The sequence below is a fragment of the Volvox carteri genome, assembly GCF_000143455.1.
Source record: "Volvox carteri f. nagariensis unplaced genomic scaffold VOLCAscaffold_1, whole genome shotgun sequence".
Lineage (NCBI taxonomy): Eukaryota > Viridiplantae > Chlorophyta > Chlorophyceae > Chlamydomonadales > Volvocaceae > Volvox > Volvox carteri.
Genome location: NW_003307545.1, coordinates 5898323 through 5916421, shown reverse-complemented (window position 1 = coordinate 5916421; position 18099 = coordinate 5898323). Strand labels below are relative to the sequence as shown.

The following is an 18099-nucleotide window of genomic DNA, read 5'->3' as shown; positions in this document are numbered from 1 at the left end:
TCAAGGAAATCCAGCTATGGGTAATCCTGCACCGCTACATGAGATGTGAAAGACTGTGTTTGGGCTGTCGTACTCTGTTCGAACGTTTTTATAATAATTATCCCAAGCGCAGTTACGCAGGAAACGTTCACTTATGAGCACGGATTCACTTTTAAGCTCCCTTTCAGCGTGAGAAAGCTCAGCCCTGGAATTATGAACTGGCCACATAAGGTTTTGTGAAGAGTCAACAATTTGACAAAATGGGACCCTGCTAGTCTTTTGGCTTAAGCAGGCTTAAAGCTTGATGCTTTTGAGTTATCTTTTGCTGGACGCTTCTATGACAGGGCTCCGAACTCCGGTACGGGGCGATTCGGCCGAGATTGGGTGGACGACACATTCCTGAGCCTTCAGGTTGCACGGTGCAAGTCCATGCAACATTTTCTAAAAGAATGGGTTTAGTGCTTTGAGTCGGCAAATCTTTGAGAAACAGCTCCAAAACAGCCTGTCCCTGTACCGAGAGCTGAGGGCGCCAAGCCATCGTTTCGTGACAACATCTTTACGCAGACTAATTGAATTAAATGAAGAAAAAGGTTCAAGCTGCCAAATTGGATGGAGTGACCGCGAAGTGCGAGGTCTGCGCGACAAGAGATGCCACAGTGCTTTGTGACGAGGACAATGTCAGGCTATGCCCCGTATGTGATATGACGGTACGTGCCTTGAACCATTTGTGCAGCATGTGCCGTGATGGTTTGTCGACCCCGAAGGCACAATTGTTCTCACTCACAACAATAGCTTCGTTTCCGAACGTGCCTCCCTTTGCAATTGTATCCCGTAGGTGCACAGTGCAAATAAAGTTGCGCAAAGGCACACGAGATGGCCTTTGTGCAGTGTATGTCATCGGTTGAAAGCTACGGTACGCAAAGCGCAAGGTCCGGGCGACGAGAGTATTATCAGGCTGTTCAAATTACAGTTTTGGGTGGCAATATTACATTCGTGTGACCATTGCAGAAGACCAGCACAACACCTCAAGAGCAGGGTATCGACGTCTGCACTTCGTGCGCGAACACCGTTCCGAAGGGAAAGCTGCATAAGGTGGCAGGCGCCTTAGCTGCACCTGCGCTGCACGATTCTCAGGTGGGAATGATTTCCTAACTTCAGCAACGATCCGGGTGACGCTGTGTAACGGTTTGTGTCGGCCACATCCCTGGAACACGGATAGGCGCTTGGATCTGCACCACAAGAAAGCTCGGAGCTGCTGGCCGATGCCCGAACGAGTAGCGGGGTGCAAGTTAGCCAACAGGTACGATAGAAGAGACCCGTAGTGCAAGGTACCCGTAATGAGAACGGCTTGCGGTGCGGATGACCAATTCCATGTCAGCATTGGAACGACGGAAAGCGGAAAGCGTTAAGCTGCATTCTAAGGCCGTGACATCAGACAACAAAGATTAAACAACCCCCCATGTGTGTGTGTATGTTACATGGTCGTGGGTGCGTTCCCCGTACCTGCAAACCGCCCCAATACGAGCTGAGGGCTCAAGGGCTGCCAGATCGCCAGAAGCACCAACCTGCCTATCGTTAGGCCTTAAGAGTTTTCCTCCGACTGTGATGAGGCGGAAGGCTCAATCAACTAAGTCCGCAGGAACGCTGAGCCTGCCCTCGCTTCTCCGTCATAGCAGGTATGGGTGCGGGACGCGACTTTGGTTCTTGGGTCCGGCATTGGCCCTCCTGGCGTTCATCATGCGCCCTCGTCGTCTGGAGGCATGCGGCAACAGTGTGATGCAGATGGACCTCACCTAGGCCGTTCCTCCCAAGGTGCGACATACCCCCCAGGTGCGCAGGAGTCTGTTGGCCGGCGGGTGTCCAAAATAAGAAGAAAATGTCGAACTTATGTACCTCGCCCTCGGGGTTTGCTTCAGGCGCTGCAGCATCGTTAGCCGGACTTCAGCCGGGTCCGCCCCTCGCCGGAAGGTGTGAGGTTGGTGGACTGGACCAGCTGGATGTGACGAGCGAAGGAGTGCAGTTGCACCGTTCCGCGCAGGCGGGAGGTGGAAACTGTGTAGCCGGCGGCGCTGACACTCCAGACGTCTTGGACGCGCTGTTCAGCAGCTGGGGCGAGGAGGTCGGACAGGTCTTTGAGGTGGGGCGGCTTTGCCCTGATGGCTGTTGCGCCATGCTTCTGCGGATTATGTTGTCGTAAGCGTAGGATGTGTGTGACCTGCAGGAGCAGGATGCAGAGGCGACGGCAGCCGCTGCAGGCGACCTGGACTTGTCCATATGGGCGGACTCCCCAACAGACATGCCAGCGGGGACAAGCCAAACGGTCCGCGCAGCTTACCCAGAATGCCGCGCCAGTGGACCCTCCACATCCATGGCGGGGAAATCCGATCCGGGTGCGCTTCTACAGGAGGGCGCGACGATAGCTCCTGCGGTGGGGCCGTCCGTGCAGCGGCAGGGGCATGGGATCCAGAACGTCGAGGGTGTGCATGAGGATCAAGCCCCTCCGCTTTCCGCCCCGCGCCGAGCTGCAGAGCTGGCGCCGTCTTTGGAGCACTCTACGGAGATGGACACCCAAACCCAAAACACATTTGAGGAGCAACAGCGGGCTCAGATGCAAGCTCAGCCGGGGCTGCAGCAGCAGCAGCTGGTCCAGCGGTCCGAGCAGCAGCTGCTATGTCAGTCACAGCAGCAGTATGGGATGTTCGGGCGTGACATGACAAAAAGGGAAGAGCAGTCGCAGCAGCAGCAGCAAAGACAGCATCAACAGCACCGGCGAAGTGCATCGCACTTTGAGGCCATGACAGTCATGGAGCTCAGCGGAGTGCAGCAATCCCCGGCAGCCCCGGGGCCGGCGCAGGAGCCCGCCGGGGGCCCGGTGTCCCCGCGACCGCATAGCAACGGGTCCCAAGCTGTGGACTGTTCACAATTGCACTTGAGTAGCACCCAAGAGGGGCATCTCATCGCGACGAAGGATCCCGTCGGCGGTTCTTCCATAGTCCAGTTTCTGCACCTACCGCCGGTGCAGGGCCGACAGCTTCCAAAGGTCCCTCCGGCAATGCAGGTGTGAAAGGGTGTTTTCGTATTCGGTCGTATGCGTCTTGCCGTAGTGCTTGTCTGAGCAGCTGGCAAAGCATGATTGTAGAAATTCAGCACTGCAAGTTCCAGCCCGCCGTATCAGGGCCACCCCTCCGGTAGCAGAGGTGGAACAGGGCCTGCCAGTGTGTGACTTGGCGCCCCGGGTGACGCGCACTTGTGTGTGATTCCCAACAGGTCGATGTGCAGGGAGGGCCCCAGAGCTTGGGTGCAGCATTAGCGCCGCCTGGGCAATCGCAAGGCGGTGGTCAGAATGCAGCCGCGCCCGCGATGCCCTGGCTCAGCAATTTACTCAACGCCCAGTACCAAGGTAACCTCGTGAACACCTCGTGAACTTCTTAGGGGGCTACAGTTGGTTCCCATCTTGCGTCGCTGTCCTTCGGCTGCATGGTTAGGGACTATGTTCTTGACCTGGTTGACTGCTGCAGGCCTTGCATCTGAGCAGCAGCTGGCGGCAATCAACAGCCTTCTGGTTAAGCAAGAGCCAGTGAGTACGGGGGCCGGGGTAATGACGCGCTTAGGTTGCAAAACTGGATTGCCACTGCCGCGAGTAAGCTGCGGCTGCGGCTGCGGCTGCGGCTGCGATTTGCAGCTGGCGTGATTCTGTGGTCAGGACACACCATCTTGCGCGACCATCTTCGTTCGTCACCTCCCAGCGGCGGGGGCCGGCCATCGCCTTGCCTCTTTCCTAGCAAATGCGATATGCCTTTGCTGCGCAGGTATCTTTGCAGCCCGCGTGCTTTATCGGTGGCATGGGAACTGCGGGGCCCGTCGCGCTACCAGGCATGCTTGCGCCCTCTCCGCGGCAAAGCTGCGACGGCACGTCCATGCTTGCACCGTCTGGGGCCTTCTCTCAGCAGCCCCAGCAGCCGCTGCAAGCTCCGACGGCAACACCGGTGTCGACCAGCGCAAGCATGGGCGTTCCGGGCACGAGTGGCTTCCCTCAGTCGTTTAACGGCTTTCTCCCCTACATGCCATGCGGTAGTGCAGACAAGGGCCAAACGGTAATGCAATGCCTGCCCTCTGCCTTGATTGAGAAGTTGGTTTCTGTTGGCTTCTGGGAGGCACAAGCACGAGGGAAGTTGCTTTTAAGGTGTCAGCATGGTGTGAATATAAATTTGAGTCCATGCTTGGCCGTCCCATGCTATTCCAATAAACGACTCTGTTCAGATGGTTGTGCCCTTCGTTCACGCGTACATCGCAGAATTCGCTGTACGAGGCAGCTCTGCTATCCACAGCCGGAATGACGAATCCCTGGCGACCGAGCCTGTTGCCGGCAGGCCTTCCTGTCGGCGCTGGGAGCCTACAGCTGCCGGCAAGCCTAATGGCTGCCGCTGGCGCCTTGCAGCTCCCGCTGCCGCTCCTGGGTCCCATTCAGACCCTCGCCAGCGCCGCGTGGGCTCAGGTGGCAGCTCAGAGCTCCGGGGTACAGACTGGCGGCACAGCTGGGAGCGGGCAGCCGTCGCAGCCCCCGACGCAGTCGCAGCCACAGATACAGCCCAGCGGAGCCGGGGGGACAGGAGGAGCAGGGCAGCACTTCGGAGGCGGGGCCTGCGGGACTCCGGCGATGAGTGTGAACGGGCTGTGCCCTCCGCCGTTCGGGACGTTTGTGCCATCGCAGCAGCTGCAGCAGCCCCAACAGCAAGCCAGCCAGGCTCAGCATGTGTCGATTGCGCAGCCACAGCCACAAAACAGCGGCATTAGCGCAACGCAGCACCAATTGCCGCCAGTCAAGCAGGTGCGAGCCGTGTGCTGCGTTAGCACGCTTCTGGGATTGGGAAACAGCAATCAAAGAGCCCGTCGCCGGTTAGTTTATTCCAAAGGCCATCTCTTGCCCAGAAGACGGGGCTTTCAATTAGTAGTTCGTAGGCTAGGGGAATCTTCCTGCCTGGTCGGCACCTTTCTTAAGAGACACCCTCACGTGAATGAGTTTGGTTTTAATAGGACAGGAGTAGCTCCTCCTCTTTTTCATGGGACCCCTTCAGAGATCGCTCTGCAATCCACCCCAACGCGAACAGGAACCCTCCACCTCCAGCGCCCAGGGTGCGAGCAGCCAGCAGGGGCCGGCAGGCGCTCCGGGACACGGTCAACACTACGCACACTATGCTCGTCCACAACTGCCGAACCGTGTGAGCAGCAATGGCCGTGCCTTGGCGACCCAAGCGAACGGGCTTGGGCCAGGGCAGGGCGTCCTCCCCTGCGCCGTCCAGCTCGCCTCCCACCCGCCTCTCGGTGATTGCACCACGAACACCTGCAGCAGCAACGCGTTACCGGTACAAGCTTCTCACCCGCCATCCAAGCCACAGCAACAGCAACCGCTAGGGCAGCCTACCTCCCACCAAATTCGGCCACATCAGCTTCCGCAGCACTCGCAAGGGATGGCATTGGGTCTGTCACAACAGCAAACATCACAGCTCCATGTGCCCGGCTCGTCTTTACCCCTTGTGCCGCAGGGCTACCAGCAGGCGAGCGCGTCTCACGCCTGGCAACAGTCGCAGCAACAACAACAGCAGCAATTCCAAAGCGCACAGACGCGCGGAGGCCTGGGGCTCCTCGGCAACACCAGCAACTCTTCTGCGCTTTTGCTTTTCAATCAGCAACAGCAGCAGCAACTGCAGCAATTGCAGCAGCTGCTGCTTCAGAGCGCGGGACAGGGGCCAAGGAATCAGCAGCAATTGCTGATGCAACTGGCACAGCAGCAGCAACAGCAGCAACAGCATCACGGTATGCCGCAATCCGCCGTGCTACCGCCGTCGGCTGGCCTCAACGTCTCCCCGGACGCCTTCGGAAGCATGCTTATGAGCCCTATGGTAAGGCGCCCCCGGCACTTGGTACTTTGCTGGCAGGTCCAGGGGCGTTGTGTCTTGAAAAGGGTTGGCAAGGCTGGTACGCATTGTGCTTTTGCAGTCTTCCCCCACCGCTGTGGTTCGTCTAAACCCCATCCAACAAAGTTGCCTGCAAATCTGGGGCCATCCCATCGTTGCATCCTTGGGATGTCCTTTTTAATGTGCAGGCCCAGTGGCTAATGATGAACATAAGCCACGCCGCTTCTTCGGGGACCTCGGGGGGCACAGCCGCCGCAGCCAACCCGGGCGGCAGCACGGGCCTTCCACTGGGGGGCCTTCAGCTGCCTCCAGGCGCAGCGGTGGCATTCACCAACGCCAGCGCGGCCGCCGCAGCTGCAGCCAATGCCGCCGTGGCAGGACTAAACAACATGCCTGCGGCATCGGCGTTGGCAGCGTCGCAGGGCCCCCTGGCGTCAGCCGCAGTGACGGCGGCAGCAGCCACGAGTGCGGTGATGCCCGGGCCAGCGCCGGAAGGAAGCAAGGTTAGCCGTGAGCATGACCCACGGTACCGAGAGCCGCGGGACCATGCTGAACGCGACGAGGCGCTCACGAGGTACCGGCAGAAGCGCAAGACGCGCCATTTTGAGAAGACCATTCGTTACGCATCGCGGCAGGTGCGGCTTTCTGAGCTGAGTGAGTTAGTGGAGGGAACTGCGCCCTGCTGCCTTGTTGTGTGCAGATGGCTTGGCTGCTGGTAGAAGCTGGGTTCTGGACAGGGTGCGGAGGCACTCGGTGGCCTCCTAGGGATTCGCTAATCGTCCGACATTCATTGCCTGGAGGCCAGAGCGCATGCGAGTGTAGGGTGTCGGTACGCTTTCCGGCACAGGTTGCGGGGCGGACCTTGGCACCGCTTTACCAGCCTCTACAGCGTTTGGGTGCAGCCGGCACCGGTGGTGTAATTCAAGCACTGCGGGTTGCTGTTTCTCCGGTTTTAACTAGGTAGGGGTTTACCACTTACAGGAATACTCTGCGACATGTGGCCTTTTCACTTACACAGTCGTATCAATTTGTGCTTGCGGCTTGGTGGCAGCAAGAGGGTCGGCTAACGGGTCAACCGGCTGTTCCGCACCCACTTGTGTCGCTTTCTCCAACCAACCACAGATTCTGTCCCACAAGCGGCCCCGCATCAAGGGCCGCTTTGTGAAGACTCAACCCTGTCAGGCTGCCATCATTGGCATGTCGCCCGCCACCACTCACGAGCCGCGCACCAGTGAGGACCCCGAGGCAGGCGACGAAGCGGATGATGAACAGGAGGCGGAGCTGGAGGAAGTGGAGGAGGAGAACGACCCTCTGGTGGCCTCTAAACCGCCTCTCAGGGAGGCGGGCGGCCCCTTAATGGACTTGGAGGGGGGGCCCGCAGCAGCCGAAGGCCCGCAGGAGGCGGTGGCCGAGGGGGGCATCGGAATAACTGGTCGCATGGAGGCATGCGACGACGCACCTGGCTGCAGGAATAGCTGTGACGCGATGGAAATTGAGGTATCTGGCGGAGAAGGGGCGTACGGGGTGCCTCGGGAGCTTATCAGCGGCGGCGGAAGCAGAGGCGGCGGCGGTGGAGCCGGCACCGCAGGAGGTGGAGGTTGCAATGGCAGTGGCGGCGCAAGGGGCTTGTGCACGGCGGTGGCAAACACTCCGGGTCGTGGGGCTTCCGTTGGCGGTAGCAATGAAAAGACGTTCTCCCAGCACGCCACAGTGGGGGCTGCCGGCACAGGCCTTGCCGCTGCGGGCCACAGCGGCGCACTTGCACCCGCCGGAGGTGCCATGGGGGGAGGTCTGCATCAGCTACACCCACACCCACACCACCACCACCATTACACGGGTGGCCGACATCACAGCCACCATCACGCCGGTATGGGTCACCTGACTGCAGTAGAGCATATGGGTCCGCCAGCGCTAGGGATGAGGGGAGTTGTGAACTCGGCAGAGCGGCTGGCGGCTGCAGCGCCTACGGCAGCCGGGGTTGACGGGGGCCCTGCGCTTGGCAGCGGCGCCGTTGGAGGCGAGGGACTGCACCTGCTGTCGGACATGGATGTGCAGCTCAGTGGCCAAACACCTGCACATGCGCAGGCGGCTCTCTCCGGCAGCGCGCACGCACAGGTATGTCCTGCGGTGCATGCGCGTGGCGCGTTGGCTCCATCAGTAATACCACCCCATGTGGTGGTGATGGTGGTGGTGGTGGTGGTGGTGGTGATGGTGGTGGTGGCGGCGCCGTTCCTCCGAGGAGTCCTGGAGGGACTGTTCGGAGTCTTCGGACGGCAATCAGGAGAGGCGACGATGCATGACAAAAAGTATAGCGAAGATTGTTGTGACGTTTTGTCGTTAAAGTCTTGCTGTTTTTGACGCATAGCCTTATCATTTGTTTTACCCAACGTATGACGTACACCTCTTGGCAGTACGGGTCACACCCGCAGTACCAACGAATCTGCTTTCAAACTCGCAGGCGCAGCGCGGCATCAGTGGCGCCACACATGGCGGCGGCGCGGAGGAGGAAGAGGAGGCGGTGGGTCCGAGCCACTCTGTCAACAGTCGTCTGAGCGCTGGCAGTGTCCACACGCCGGGGCGCTGGCGGACCTTGGGTGGCGCCGGCGGCACGGCAGCCGCTGCGGTGTACGAGGAGGGCGGGTTACGAGGCGGCACCCAGTCGCACCCCCATGCGCACCCCGCACACCCTCACCCGCATGACGGCGGCGTGTACTGGGACGCTGCAGGCGCCGGCAATTGCTTGATCAATGGTGGGATGGGCGGCAGGCTGGTGGGCAATGGCACAACAGCCCGGGGGAATGGATCTGGAGCAGCCGAAGCGGACGGTACTGTTAACAGCACCAAAGGGGCCCCGAAGGCCCCCCTGGCAGCAGCTGTTAAGGGGAACACCAAGGCTTCAAGGAACTGCATTGCCAACGGCAACGCAAATTGCGCTGCTGGTGGCAACGGCAACTGCAACGGCAACGGCGCGTCCCATCTGGCCAAGGCTGGCGGCACATGTACCCCCCCGGCGATGTCAGTACCCAACAGCGCCTCGCCTGGCAGCCTCATGCTGGCGGTCCCTCTGACGGCACCGCTGCTTCCACAGACGGCCACAGACATGCACCTGACAAGCCTGGGGAAGCCTTCTTTGGATATGGACAGACAGGCGCAGGTGCCACCCGCTGCGCAACACTTCATGCAGCGGCAGGCACAGCAGCAACAGCAGCATGCATCGCATCCGCAGCACCCTCCGGTAATCGCGCCTTGCAATGAGACGGGGAGCCCCACAGCTGCTGCCGGCGGCGGCTGTAGCGGGGGAGCGGGAGGTCCAGGTGGATGCAGTGGCGGCACCGGCGGCGCACGGCACTCGCCCAGGCGGCAACACACGGCTGTATGCGACATGCCTCCGTGTCTGCCCATGCCATCCACAGCTTCCTGCGGTGGAATGAGCCCGCTGGCGGCTGCAGGGGCGGGCGGTCCTGCCGGGGCGGGCTGTCGGGGTACGCCTGGGCCACCCTGCTGCCTCGTCCCTGATTGCGCCACTGACGCCGCGGCCCCTTGTTGCATGTCCGGTGGCGGCACCACGGAGCAGGGCAGCTGCATGGAGGACAACCACACTCTTGTGGATGCGGAGACCGCGGGGGGCGGCGCGGGCGACGGCGAGGGTGACAGCGAGTGCTGCAGTGCGGAGCCGCTGGTGAGCGGCGCCAGCAACACGGTGCCTTCCGTGGAGGCATCCACCCATGGCCAGCAGGGCCAGCAGCGGCTGAGGTGCCGCCGCAGTTCGCCGCAGCTTTCGGTTCGGATGTAGGCGACATTGTCCTTTCCGACCGGTGGCTGGGGCGACCTCTCGAGATTTAAGCTGTTCCTCAAACCCCAAGAGCGGATACAAATGGCTGCCTTCCAGCACCAGAAAGGCTGCCTAGTAAGCATTCTTGATGCTCAGTAAGGAAGGAAGCATATTCTGCATCACACCTGCCAGCGCCCAGCGCACGCATGTACAGGCTCAGAATTTTCCTGGTATGTTGGTCATGTACGGTGAGGGAATTGCTCCTCGCGGTTGTTTGTTTTCTTGTCTTGGCCCTTGTTTGTGATATAGCAGTTTTGTTAACGTATTCCAGCATCCGCTGAAAGATTAACGAAGTTTTTTTGGCTGTTTTGGCGGTTGGGGCGATCCGTGGTCCACGGTAGATGTGCGATTGGTCTATCAGGCTATCATAAGGCATTCACGCACGTTATGTTGTGTTATGTCGGCACATCTGTGACATCATTCCGACTTGTTGTCCACCTGCGGCGCGTCTCTCAACATTTGGTTTCGCAGCCCGCGGGTGAAACAGGTCCGGACCCGCTTGCTATTCGTGCCGTCAAGCACGAAATGATCACATGACCTGGTTTGTGTGTTGTGGTGTCCTGTGTTTGTGGTGACGGTTTGCTGAACTAATGACATTTGCTTTGTTGGTAAGGTTTGCGTTATTGCATGATTCCCATGATTCCTAGTTTGGAAACTTAACATATTGCCTGTCCCAGGCCCCGAGCTAAAGCATCGTGTGCCAAAGCTCCGTCCTTTGTACTTTTACAAGCAGGTGGAGAACGCGTCGGGGGCTATAGCACCAACGTGTTGTGTTTACGTAGGTACCATATGGTTACGGTTGGCATGTGAGACATCTGCTTGCTTGCTTGACCAGTTCGTTGCGGTTAACCGGTGCGCCAGGTCCGCCCGTGGGACGTCCGCGCTCGTTCATCAATCAGGCCTGGGGCTGGCTCCGTGTAAAGCCATTAGCCCCGCGCCATCACACAGCATAGCGCGTGTTCGTCGGCCAGGGCCTCTTGGCCACCTCCCACCGTCGAATGGGTTTCGGGATTTCAAGCAGGTAAATTTTACTTCTTGAGCCTCATGCGTATTGGTCCGCGAAAGGAACCTGTATGATCGATCACCTGTTGTACGATTGGAAAGACGGGAGGTGAGGTGGGCAGCCTTCCACATTACCTCCAATACACACTCCCAACATGCCTGAACCTCAATCCGGCGCGAGATCTACCGCCATGACTCGCCTGCCCTCGCTGTAAGATTTCGATGAGTCCCTCGCGCGCTAGCTCCCGGGCGATATTTCGAGTTTCCTCCATAAGGTTGCGCCAGTCTGCGGGGCGCAGGCGCCGAGGGGCTTCACTGGGTCATGCTGTTGTTCCCTTCTTTGCACGCTCTGACAAGATGGATATGATTTCGCATCTAAGCTGGGCCCGCAGGGTCTCATGAAGGTTATCGCCTGTGGGTGTGGAGCGGCTCTGGACAGCCACCCTCTTAGGTTCAGGTTCATCACCTTCCTCCTTTGCCAAACTCCGTTTCATTTCGGCAAGATGCCATTAAGTGGGCAACTCGCAACTCTATCCAGCATTGGCTTATGAGCTAGGTTTGCCGTACATCAATGCAAAGAGCGGAGTTTTCGCGACGGTGGATTTGACGAATTTCTGGTGATAGTTCGTAGGGGTAAACGTGAAAGTTTGCACTAAAGCCCATAATTTGCTGGTGAAGTTTCAAAACCGTATTGGCCTCTATTGCAATAGTCGCCTGAAATGTTGAAGCTACAGGCTCACGCTATTAAACAATGCCCAGTTAGTTATAGAAACAGCTTGAGGCGAATCATTGGACTTCGTTATAGGACGGTAGGCGCTGTTCGTCGCTCGGCGGAAGTGTGCAGGACGAGAGCTTTGACACCTGATACATTATCATCCGAGACGCCATGGGCCTTTGGTTTCCAAGTGAGCAGTATCATTTGCCGCGGGCCCTGCTCAGACCCCTGGGCCAGTAAACCCTCGGCATGATTGCAACAGTCAGACTTACAAGCTGCATAGCCCGGTCGCCCTTCCTTTGCAGTGTAACGAGCGGTATCTTGCCTGGGATCAGAGCGCACAGTTGCAGCTTCTAAAGATTGTCTTGAGTGACCGACTCGGGTGGGTGCTGTTCGGGGTGAGTTCATAACCACGATATGTTGACGGGCGCACAGAAGGGCACTAATGTTTAGTGCGTTATATCGTGATGCCTGTTCCACTTGCGTGTTCCATGGAGTTCTATATCGCCTGGTACACACGTTGAGGGTTACCCGGCCTGCTGAATGTCCGACCGTTCTCCTCACAGCTGCACGACGGATGAGGTTGAGTCGCGCGCAGAGCAGCTAGGGAAGCTACTGCCCGACCTGCTGACCCGCATGGAGTGCACCAGGGTGGACATCCTGGAGCCATTGCTGGCTGACCTGCCAGGGCTCACCGTGCAGCTCGTTGGCTTACGGGAATGCTTGCCGGGCGTCAACATCAGCCGGTAGGACACATAGGACACTTTTGTCGCTTGATTTCTCACTTTTAGCTTAAAGTGCCGGTTGGCCGGTTAGGACGCGGTGGTGTTTCGTTCTCGTGGTGCGGGAACTCATCCACACTTCAGGCTGTGTGGCGTGCTGGCAGGTTGGTGGCTAAGCACCCGCGACTATTGCGCGAGTTCAAGGATCCAGCGACACTGGCTCTGAGACTGGATGAGCTGCGCGCCGCTCTCCCCGGCATAAATGTGCCTGTCCTGGTAGAAGAGGAGCCCCATCTACTGTACTGTGACATTAACCAGGTTCTCAACAACTGCAAACGGATTGTGCCCAACTGCGATCCGGTTAAGCTCTTGATCTCGCAACCACAGGTGGGAGCGTTGCTAGTGGCTAGGCTTGGGTCGCAATCTCGGCAAGCCTACGATCGTCTAGTTCAAACGCACGGCACAACGGAAAGCACGCTTGGTGATCCGCGGTGCTGTTAGCTTTGAGTCTCTGGGTTTCAAGTGCAAACACATTAATTAAGGATTACCATTAAGGATCCATGCTGTCCCTTTCCACCACGCATGCCTACTGCAATGCAGATGGTTCTATCGGCAGTGGAAGCGGGCCTTTCCTCAGCGATGGATGTCGAGGGCGGGGCCCCTGTGACTGCACATTAGAACGCGAGAAAGCCCGCTGAGAGTTGCGTTTATTTAGTTGGCTAGGGACCCTGGGGAAAGTGTGCCCTTATTACGCCATTTCAAGTGACAAAACCAGGGAGACGCGTCAGATATGATTCCTTCTTAGCGGTATGCTTATTATTCAAGTTGGACAATCTCGCGTGCCCAGTTAGTTGGTTGGAAACAGACGATGCTTTCCAAGGTTTGGCCTCGAAGTGATTAGGATAATGAAAGAGCCGTTTGGGCGTGCCATGGCTAGTTGCCTGGGGAGGTGGAGGGAAATGTTGTACCAACTGGGGCGATATTTCTGACAAGGTGTACGTGTCATATCTAATACAGTTAAAGTTACAGTCTCCACACAAGTGCGAAGGGTCCGTCAAAGCCGGGGGCCCTTCCTGGGGGACCATTCATGAAAGTTCGTATTATGGTGTGGGGGGCGACTGTCGCCACCCTCCCCGCCCGCCCTGCTTGAGCGCGAATCGCCGGAGATCTCCGTGCCTAGTCTCCCAGACCCCGGGGAGAAAGCTAGGTAATGCCAGCGGGGGAGCCTCCGTCATAACGGTGCGTCCTTGAAACCCATCAGTTCACTCCCATGCTTAGCCCTCAAGCCCTCATAAGCGGGGCATTCCCCAAACACATGCAATTCATCTTCCACCACAGGAGTCACAAAGCCTGCAGGTACGTGCGGTACGCTCACAGTGGTTGGGCCTATTTACTCCTAGTTTCCAACATACCAACCTACAGCATATAAGGACCTGGTGCAATCACTGAGAGAAGGTGATCTCCCTGTGAGTGAGCCACCCAGGGTGTAGTGCCCCACCCAACACTGCTAACGACACGCCTTGGCCTCGCTGACCCCCGTGGGGAACCCCCTGGGGTCACCCAAGGGTGTCTAGCACATCCAACGTGTGTAAGGCCTCTTCGCGAAATCCCCCAGGATGCTTCCCCGGGGCAGCTTGAGGGCAGGAGCATAATGTGCCAACAGATCAGCCCCACGCAAATCAGCCACCCGAATTGGTGAAAGAAAGGTAATGACCTTGCCCGCCCAACATTTAGGGTGCCAAGTGCCACCAAGGCCCGGGTCAGCAACAAAAGCTCTATGACACTTGAGTGCCAGGTCTTTTCACCACGGAGTTCCAGAACCTTAGCACTAACGTAACCCAATGAAATCGAAGTGGCATCTGTGACAACTCACGATAAGCAGAACCATTGTCGGGCTCCTGGCCCCTACCACCGTCCGCATGAACGCGCGCTGCTCCTGGACCACAGGGGGTTAGTCATGGCACTCTCCAAGTTTACATTAATAAAACCGGATCCCTACACATGCACACCGTAGGAAAGGACAGGCACGGCAAGCGCACTATACATGCTCAGCTTGAATACGTACGTTTCTTGTCGCGACGGAGAGCAGTGAGGCCAAAAGTGGCAAGTATCCCTGCCGCAAGTACCTGGTTAGTGCAGGCGGCAAACCGTTGGCCTGTCCCGTACTGCAGCCCGAGGTACTGAGCAGTTTCATTATGGGGCAATACAAGCACTATGTTCCCACCCAGCCGGTACACGTAACCCACGAGCGACCCCCACTCAATAGGTGTGCCCCTGAAGACAAGCACCTCACACTCGGCTCCGTTGGCAGCCATCCCAGTCGCCTTGCAAAACGCCTCGAGTAACCAAGAAGGCATTGTGCCCGCTCATAGCCAGTGGCTAAGAGTGATGCATCATCAACAAACAGCAAGTTAGTGAGCTCACTGTCCCCCAGTGCCACGCTTTGGTCCTGCAGTACGGACCACCTAAGGGGCCGGTGCAGCCAGCAATCCTTGTCATGGGCATCAATGTAATGAGCAATATGTCGATGAACGACCCAAACAGGGTAACACTAAAAATGGCACCCTTGCTTGGCTCCGCGCCCAACTGAGAGAGGACTCAGGCCCCAGCCGGCCGCCTAACTTCACCCAGACCGTATCTAATATGTTTTGCAACTCCCGGGTCGTGGAGTGGGGAGCTAAACTGAGAGAGCTGTCGACGGGGTCGCTCGTCCTCGCTCTCTTCAGGCGATGGCATTTATTTCACATGATGGGGCCCAACTGGTCATTTGTGAGGGTTCAGTATAGCCGAGTGAAAAGTCCAATGGCATGTAATAGGCCACATGCGCACAGGGCGACGGGCAAGCGCCGGTATGTGTTAGTAAGCCGCTGCTGCAATGCTAGACGATGTGTGTCATCCGCTCAGGGGTTTACGTCGCTGCGATTTGCACTCTCCCCAACCACGATGCAAACCGCTGCGCAGGGACGCCGTTCCGCGATTGGTGCACAGACTTCAAGCTCCGCTACAAGTTTCAAAGACGGGACGGGACGTCCACAAAATCTCAAAATGCTGGAAACGATCCATACAACGGCCCTTACAATCCAAATGTCCACCTGACTCTACCTACATATCCTGCTACGCGCAAAGATGCCGATAACCCAAACCCTGTCCCCTTGCTAGTATACAACGAAGCCGCCGTCATCGTGGTCCAGGTGTGACCCTCCCCCCATCAGGATCATGTCGACCGCGCCGTCCTCCAGCTCGCTGTTGATCTTGTTGAAGTTCTCGAGCATGTACTGCGCGTCCAGCAGCCGACGCTGCACGTCCCGGAACTGGGCTAGCTGGTCGTGGAAGGCGGGGCCCAGGCCACGGAAAACAGCAAGCCGTTTCTGTGCCTGCAAGGAGGGAGGGTATGCCATTGAAAAAAATGAATGCATGAAGCAAGGCCAGCTGCATTGCTGGATAAATTGCGAACCGGTCCGGAATCTTTGCGAAGGCGGCGTAGTCACCGTGTTTCCGTTTAAACTGACTTGGCGTTGGGCGACATAATGCGGGGACACAAAACACCATTAACAGGACGCAGGCAATCTTAACGCTTTAGTGTCAATCCAAACGTAGCAATTTCCCCCACATGTGCAGTGCCACCCAAGCGCATGCGTGCTCTAGGCCCCAACGAGTAGTCAGTGTGGCGCGCTTCTTATCACCATCCAAAACCTCTAGGCGTGAGCTTGCGGCATGAAGTTGAAGTGAAGGGAAAGGTCCGCAGAGGTGTCGGCCGCCGCACGTAACAGTGCACTGCTGACGCGCCGCTGGGCATTGGTACCAGTTCTTACGCTTGGTAATTGCACGATTGCCATTTGAACCACCTGAACCGCCACATATGCACACAGTGGACATGAGTGCGCGCTGCCGCACAAACCCACATCCGAAAGCTGGGTCCGCAGGCTCTGAATGCGAGTCGTCAGCTCATCCCAAATTTTGTTCAGCGCCACGACGTCCTCAGCCTTGTACGTAGCCGACAGGAAATGGTACTCGAGAGACTGGAGCTTCAAGATTGCAGCCTTGGCGCGAGTGATGGCCAGCATGAACTCCGTCTATGAGCAGTCAGGGAGCAGCAGGCAACCGGGTTCAAGCAGGTCGCGCTTTAGGAAAAATAAATTGCGACACGTGGAAATCCATCAGGGATCAAATCCTCAATAGCGCAAATTATTTGTTGGCTCGCGTTATACATTAAAGCCTACATACGAAGGGCAAACGTTGCTTCGTAATGCTAGGCCACCCCACGCCAGGCCACCCGAACCACCTTATCGATCTTGTCCTGCTTGTTGAGGATGCCTTCCTCTATGCCGTCCTTCATACGGTCGATCAGGGCCAGGTGAGCCTTGGTGGCTTCGAGCATCGCTTGAAGTGCCTCCGTCTCAGCTACCAGCGCACTGCTAACTTTCGAGCCGCGGCCGAATTCGAGCCTCCCACCCGAACCACCTGTATTTAGAGAAAAAGTCTAGTCCTTCACGTTTCCTGAGCGGGGCCGCAAGTACCGGGGAGCCAAATTGGGGTAGGGCCGCAAGATAGCCTTCCCACGGCCACGCAATCCTGTCCCTTGCCCGGTTGCGTAGCTGTCACGACGGCTCGTTCAATTGGTCCACATCTCCAGTTAACAGAATGGCTGGCTACACAGCCCAGCAAATGAGCGTGCGTGGCGAAAAAAGTAAAACCGCCTACCTGCGAGCTGCGGAATGCGCTCCTGCCACCGCTTCACACGCGCAATGAGCGCGTTGGAAACCTCCATCATGACGCCCTAAGAATGAAAAGAGGACAGGACGATATCGTACATTCCGCGTATGTCTACGCGTCTGTGTTCCTTCAATTTCTTGCACAATTCCAGCCAAGATTACCTCGCATTGCGCCCGATCTTGGTCAGACACATTGCATCCATCATCTGCAGAGGGCACAAAGTTTGGACTGCTCTCCCGTCCAAGACAACGGTGAGCTGAACTGACCTCACCTAGCCCAAACAAGCCGTCGGAGCGGAAAGCTCCATCCAAATCACCGTTCTCCTTTCCAACATTCTGCGCAAACGGACAAAGAAATAAGGACGGAGCTTTCCACATTTAAAGCGTGGACAGCTGGTAACATGTACCTCCGGCAAGGACAGCTCCCTGCTCAAGGAGACAGCAGAAATCTCCTCTAGAATACACTGTTGCGTAAGGTAGGCAGTGCGAGCCTCGGACGTTTCCAGCCAATTGGCATCCGCTCTGGAAGCTGTCGGGCCAAACATTTGATTGAGAACTTGTTATCTGTGCAAACATCCTGAGGCAATAATACAACAGATGCTATCGTATAAATAGCCTGCCTTCTTGCCCTTGAAGCAGTAGAAGCTCGCGCCGCAAATACTCAGCCATCGTAGAAAATAGTTTTGATAAATCCTATTTAGCTTTAATACGCTTTAATTAGCGACTAGAAAGGGCGCTACGAGCAGTCGCGCAAATGGCGTGTCCGTTGGCGGTTAGCACATGCCGCTACCTCACTATTACAACAGGCATCTAGGGACAGCCTGTAGCTTAAGTATTCCGAAGTAAGGGCTTTGCATGCAGGAGTTCTCATGGTGTTGGCGTGGTGTGTGATGCATGTTTCGCAAGTTTGGAACTTTGGAACGCGGGAATGCATGGCAGATACAACGCATCCAACAAACTTCTGTGTGGAGGCAAAAAACGTTTCTGTATATTTGTTCTGGTGTTTTTGACTACCGGTATCAGAGAAGGTACGGATCACGTGATGGTACGGAGATATAAGCAATGCCTTCGGAAGCTGTTGTCCCAGCGTACTGGCTATTGGGATCTCCGCCGTCGAACAGGGGCACCCGCATTGACGAGGTCCATGTGTTTTCAGGGCTGGCTGGGTAAGTATCTTGTGGAGCGGACCGGCCTGGCTGCCTGGCTGTGGCCCTGTCGTCAA

General features: G+C 57.4%; 2 protein-coding genes across 2 annotated transcripts; one reads left to right on the top strand and one right to left on the bottom strand.

The window, feature by feature from the left end:
- Nucleotides 1-680: 680 nt before the first annotated feature.
- On the top strand, nt 681-13028 carry VOLCADRAFT_102923 (uncharacterized protein; the record flags this gene model as incomplete). The annotated part of the gene is made up of 17 exons (XM_002946282.1): nt 681-686; nt 1199-1279; nt 1656-1791; nt 1905-2116; nt 2834-3037; nt 3247-3379; nt 3498-3556; nt 3789-4073; nt 4418-4807; nt 6083-6529; nt 7017-8009; nt 8353-9208; nt 9308-9573; nt 11749-11825; nt 12010-12189; nt 12330-12552; nt 12766-13028. 17 exons carry the CDS (start codon nt 681-683, stop codon nt 12841-12843), a joined length of 4626 nt encoding a protein of 1541 aa, XP_002946328.1. The 3' UTR covers nt 12844-13028.
- Nucleotides 13029-15320: 2292 nt separating this feature from the next.
- VOLCADRAFT_102922 (uncharacterized protein) lies at nt 15321-17576 on the bottom strand (the record flags this gene model as incomplete). Its single annotated transcript, XM_002945922.1, has 8 exons — nt 17498-17576; nt 17285-17406; nt 17150-17213; nt 17040-17083; nt 16867-16942; nt 16448-16626; nt 16068-16238; nt 15321-15539 (listed from the first exon to the last, which is right to left on the bottom strand). Exons 1-8 carry the CDS (start codon nt 17544-17546, stop codon nt 15321-15323), a joined length of 924 nt encoding a protein of 307 aa, XP_002945968.1. The 5' UTR covers nt 17547-17576.
- Between the last annotated feature and the right edge of the window lie 523 nt (nt 17577-18099).